The sequence below is a fragment of the Aythya fuligula genome, chromosome 3 (assembly GCF_009819795.1).
Source record: "Aythya fuligula isolate bAytFul2 chromosome 3, bAytFul2.pri, whole genome shotgun sequence".
Classification (NCBI taxonomy): Eukaryota; Metazoa; Chordata; class Aves; order Anseriformes; family Anatidae; genus Aythya; species Aythya fuligula.
Window position 1 is genome coordinate 81252696 of NC_045561.1, and position 6000 is coordinate 81258695.

Sequence of the window (6000 nt, forward strand, 5' to 3'; positions counted from 1 at the left end):
TGCCTGGTGGAGAGAGCAGATCCACCAGGAAGTGGGGAGACCATTGCCACTGGTACTGAGGCCCTGTGAGTCTATGGCTTGGCAACATAGGTCCGCTATAGCAGTTTAGCAGGGCGATCCTTTAAGTCTTTAAGTGGTGCTAATAGCATAGTAGGAGCATTTTGAAAATATAATATTTGGACTATCTACAACCATTCATGCCCTGATGCAATCTTTCCGTCAGAAGATCATCCTTAATTGGTGGAAAAAAAAAGTGTTGGTGGAGATAAATCTGGCCTTTGCTGTCCTGGGCCCTATGCTAAAATATACATATACATGCAGATCTCAAGAAGGAAAGTTTTTCAGGTTGGTTTTCCAAGTTGGAAAAGATGTACAAACCAATTCATTCTTGAATTAGGACTGTAGAAGATGCTTTTTGGTTCAATTGTCTGGGCCTCATAGGCCCAATGTCTACTACAAGTAAATCAAACTAAGCTCTGTCAAGGTTGGCTTGGTCTTCAATTTATTGAGAGTTTGGTGGCCTGAAGCAACCATTTACTGTAGCAAGTGTCCATGTGGGGAGAGATGACTAACAGCACATCTGGTTGCCTCTGATTCTTAGCCTGAATGGGCAAATACATTCACACCAGATCAAGTTATCTTTGATGGGGCCCTCTGACTTTTCATTTGGAAAAAGCTACTGTAAACTAGAAATCTGCAGTTCTGTTCAATCTATTTACAAAATGTATGTAGCAGATGGGGGGGCTTGTTTTTCACTGATGAAACAGGAACACCAGTTGAATCTGAAGTCTCTTCACTACCGCTGAAGGCAGCTGTTGCTATGTATTTAGAGTTCTTCAATCCCCCACCCTGTGAGATTGTTGCAAGTCCATTTTACCAGTGAAACTTTCTTCTTGTTCAACAGGAAAAATGGCTTTCTGCTACAGAAGATATCTCCAGCTGTTTACACAAGGATGTTCGTATTCCTTTTAATCATAACCAGACATGTTCGTTTTACAACAATCATCCTCGGCTATCTTATGGATTCCTTTCTCCTCCAAGTAAATACATGGCTTTAAATGTTTACAGTATATGTGATTTAAATAATTTGTAATGCAGTAGCTATGTTCTTTTATATATGCTACTGATTGATTAATCAGAGTTTGAAGCAGCGGTTACTGAATTATTGCAGTTCTTTTTAGCATATGAGAAAGAAAAACATTGCAGGTGCTTCAGCAGTTGGTGGGTTGTCCAAGGTCATTTACTGATTCCTGAAAGCTTCTGAACTTGTCATGTTTCTAACATGGCATCTCATGGAAGAAACTGGAAGGAATGTGTAAAGCATGAGTCAAGTCTGGCAAACTAAAAAACTGCAAATTCACTTTGTGTGACAGGAATTAGTTAGAACTACCCAATATAAAATTGATGCATTTGTCCTTAAGTGAAAAACTGCCATGCTAAGTTTATTTTATATTTGAAATACATGCCCTATGTGGTCTTTAGTAAAGGGATTCAATATTTGGTCTGAAAAGTTCAATTCTGTTTCTCAAAGCATATTACAAAAATATTCAGCTGTTTACAAATAGTTACATTGTATGTGAACTGTTGTTGATGTGATCTGGAAGTATTCTACATCCATTTCACTGCATGAAGTATTAAGTAGTGGGTTATTTTAACATCCACATCAAGTGTAACTTGCAAAGTCAAGCAGAGCTCCTATTTTTGTGCCCAAATTCTTGTGGTGGTTTTACCTTGCTAGGCAGCTAAATACCACAAGTGCTCTCTCACCCCCCCTCTTTAGATGAGGAGGGGAAAAAGTAAAGTAAAGAACAACTCACAGGTTAAGGATAATTTAATTAAAGGGAAATAAAAAAAATTTTAAAAAAATAAATAATTTAATTAAAGGGAAAAAAATAATTATTATTATTAAAGAAAGATTATTATTACCTAAACAAATTAACTAAAGGGGAAAAAAAAAGGAAAGGGGAAAAGGGAGGGGGAAAGGGAAAAAGGAAAACAAGCAAACAAACAAAACAAATAAAGGCTATGTAGAAGTGCAGAGGAAAGAAATTACTCTCTACTTCCCACAAATGAGTGATGCTTGACCACATCCTTGAAGCAGGGCCTCAACACATGTAGCCGGTGTTAGGGAGGAGGACCGATGTTTTTACAACAAGAGCCCACCCCTCCCCTCTTCTTCCTGTTTCCACCTTTTATTGCTGAGTGTTACATCAGATGGTATGGAATATCCCTTTGGTTGGTTTAGGTTAGCTGCCCTGGTGATGCTTCTTTTCTCACTTTTTTGCTCACCCCCTAGGAGGGTTAGAGAGAGTCCTGATGCTATGCCAGCACTGCTCGGCAGTAGACACAACACTGGTGTGATAACACTGCTGTTCCAGCTACAAGTGCAGAGCACAGCACTGTATGGGCTGCTGCAGGGAAAGTTAACATCCCAGCCAGACTCAGTACAATTCTGTAGGCAGAACAAGTTGGTCTGACATTCATGGAGTGAATTTTATACCCTTTCCCGCAGTTCAAAAACCTGTTCTGATATTTTAAAACATTAAAATATGTGTCCACCGTTACAAGGGCAATTAGTGTTGCTGCTAAGATTATTTTATTTTTGGAACTGGAAACTTCAGCACATACTGAAGTTACCACTGAGACCTACATCAACTTTGAGAAGTGAAGTTAGGTCAGCTCCATGTTAACATCATTACATTAATCTTTAGAGTTGTGTTTTAATGCTTTTAAAGTAACAAATCCAAGTAATTAATTCCTTTTTGATTTCAGATTTGATGACAGATGCAAAGAAACCTCACTATGATGCCTTGCTTACCAGCAACATTGTGCCAATGTATCCTGCATTTAAAGGTACATATTTGTGCATTTGAATGCAAGACTCCTGATATCTTGCTTGCTTCCAAATCATGCAAAAGATCACTGATACAGCTGTCTCTGTGAAATAAGAGCTCCCCAGACTGTGGACTTTGTGAAAATTTCCTTAAAGTAGGCCTGTCACTTGTGGGACAAAGACCTACCATTGTGAGCTTGTGATTCCCAATCAACTGGCTAGTTGCACAGGATTGTAATATAGATGTCTCCATTTAATGCCTGATATTTTTGCTTGCATTTCCTTACCTATCTAAACAAGGTTTTATACAGTGTCTTCTAGAGAACCTAGATGCCAGTTTTATAGTTATGTGAGTTAAATTCACTTCTATTTTAGGAACATCTCCTAATCTCAGACTTTCTAGGCAGAAATTTAGGGTCTCAATCACTAAGGAAACAGGAAAATAATCAAATCTCTAGCAGAAAAGATATGAAGACCTGGGCTTTCCTAGGTGAGAGTGGACACGAGGCAGTCAGCTAAGGGAAGTTAAGCACATTCCTGGTGAAAAGAAGAATAAGTATGGCACTTTCTTTGGACAAAAAAAGTGTCTTTTTTTTTTTTTTTTTTTTTTTTTTTTGAACGGAGCAGTAGGTCTCTCTCAAACTGAATTAAAAATATAGAAGTAAGGAGACTTTTTGCATGTACATCTAAACTGAAAACGTGCACATGAAATAGAGATGTGGGTGTACATGCTAGCCATGATAGATGTAGCCTTTGAAAACTGTGAACACCTATATAATTTACTATTTTCCTAGCTTACCATGCCTGTCTGTACACTACTGAAAACTCTGCACAGTTATATTAACATCTCCTACCTTGGAGATGATGCTTACCACTTCCATTGCTGTGTTTCAGTGTTATGGAACTACTTCCATCAATACCTGCTGCCTGAATATGCTGCAGCCAGAAATGGTGTCAATGTAGTCAGTGGTCCTGTGTTTGATTATGACTTTGATGGACTGTATGATACCCCAGAAAAGGTGAAAAGGTGAGAATCTTTTGCATCATATTCCTTTGCTTCTTTACTCCATTAGAAGTTACAAAGTAATTATGATCCTTGTTAGCAAGGAAGGCGTCTTGCTGAGATGGATCCTTGTCAGGTTGTGACAGTTCAGAGAGAGGCAGTAAAATGGCTCTAAACAGACAGAGCTGTGTAACGCTTAGAAGTAAACAACAAGCATATAGAAAATGCATGATAGAAATGTGTCATCCTAAAACCTGACAGTGAGGTGTAAGAGAAGCTGTTGCATGTGGAATAATGTCTGTTAGCCTGAAAAGTTATGACATTGCCTCTAGGAGTGAATGAGTGGCGTCTTATCCCTAGTATTGTGGTTGATATTCCTGAGTCCATGTTTCTAGCAGTGTTCCACTATTAAGTTGTCAGCACAAATGTAGTAGTTAGTCCCAGCTAGCAAAATTGGTTTAAGATAGCAAACAGATGGTAAATTCCTGCACCTTTTTTTTATGATAAATCAGTTTTGTTGTTATACCTCATCAAACTCATTATTTGGATCAGCCTACAAGCCAAACTTGATATCTGGAATATTAATCTGGAATATGCTGTCAATTTTGATTACAGATGAATTTTCCTTCCAGGACTAAGCATTCTTTTGATTAAATACATGGATTGGTAAAATCAATATGCCAGAATATAGCTGATTATTGCCAGTTGTTCTTTGTACAAGTATGATTTGGTAGATTTACTGAAGGATCTTATGCATTTCAGACACCGTGGTAACTCAGAAGTTCCTGTTCCAAGTCATTTCTTCATTGTGCTGACTAGTTGTAAAAATACTTCTGAAACTCCTCTGGAGTGTGAAGGGTCTCTGGATGCCTTGTCTTTCATTGTGCCTCACAGAGAAGACAACAGTGAAAGCTGTGCAGTAAGTAGCCTGTTTAGTCCCCATACACATCAGAAGCCAGGCTTGAACTTGTTTTGCTTGAATATCAGTGATTAGCTAATTAAAGACTGTAAAAACCCTGCGGTCTATCATGATCATCCTAGGAGGGTAGACAATGTTGTAAGCAGAATTATATTAAAATGTGTATATATGCTGAAAATAGGCTTTTTCTGTTTGAAGACCAAAACTTATAGCTAGTGGAGTAGTGAGAATGTGTTGAGAGAATCAGTGTGATGAACACATAACTTTCTATAGCAGTAGTCTCTAGTCATAACATCTGAGAAGGCTGAAGAGCTTCTAGGAGAAGGTTTCATCCACAAAGAAGATTCAGTTGTAGATCAAATACATATCCAAAATGAGAAGATGTAGACAGTCTTGAACAGCATTGGTTGCTTCTAGTTCAGGTGCCTTGGCATTGTGATGGAAATCAACATAGCTGTTCTCCTTATAAACCAGAACAGAGCATGTGAAGTGTGCTGACCTGTCCTACAGAGAAGATTTACACAAATCACTCCCCAAGTCAAATGCAGTTCTCAGCAACAGCTTTATGATGGAGATGGTGGATAGATGTTGGACTTCACATGGCACTCCTTACTATCACCAGTTTTCAACTGGTGCAGATTCAAGTTGTGTGTACTTAAGGATGTTAACTGCATGTACTAAATTCAGGCAAGATTCTAACTATTTGTAGAAGCCAGTGCTTTCTAAGTTATATCTTTGCCACCAGTGACTGCGTTTTGCCTTTATAAAACATTAAAATGTTGTTTATTTCCCTGACATACATTAAGTCAATGAATAAATTACATTTTACAAACACTTTTTTCTTCCTCTTTCCCAATAGGATGGCAAGTCTGAGTCTTTGTGGGTTGAAGAGAGAATGAAATTTCACACAGCTCGGGTCAGAGATATAGAATTACTTACAGGACTCAGCTTCTATCAAGACAGAAAACAGCCAGTATCTGAGATTTTACAGTTAAAAACATATTTACCAACTTTTGAAAAGGTCTGATTTTTCCTATGGAATGTTGTTGTCCATTTCACAACTGGTTTGTAAATAGACTGTTTTTAATTAATGAAAACTTTTTTTTTTTTTTTTTTTTTTAAATAAGCTGGAACATTTACTGAGATCTCTTGACCAAAATGCCAGTAGGGAGGAGAGTGGGTGCCATATTTGTATCTCAGGGACTCCTGATGGACTATGTATATAACACAGAATGGCAGCTCCTG

The 6000-nt window shown here is 38.0% G+C and overlaps 1 protein-coding gene across 1 annotated transcript in view; it reads left to right on the plus strand.

Moving 5' to 3' along the window:
* ENPP1 (ectonucleotide pyrophosphatase/phosphodiesterase 1) overlaps positions 1–5795 on the plus strand; it is a 54279-nt gene extending 48484 nt beyond the window's left edge. The window contains exons 21-25 of the mRNA XM_032184480.1: positions 905–1040; positions 2773–2853; positions 3728–3860; positions 4599–4755; positions 5615–5795. Coding sequence (XP_032040371.1) covers positions 905–1040; positions 2773–2853; positions 3728–3860; positions 4599–4755; positions 5615–5782 — 675 coding nt within the window. The 3' untranslated portion in view covers positions 5783–5795. The remainder of the gene's footprint in view (positions 1–904; positions 1041–2772; positions 2854–3727; positions 3861–4598; positions 4756–5614) is intronic.
* The last annotated feature ends 205 nt before the right edge of the window (positions 5796–6000 follow it).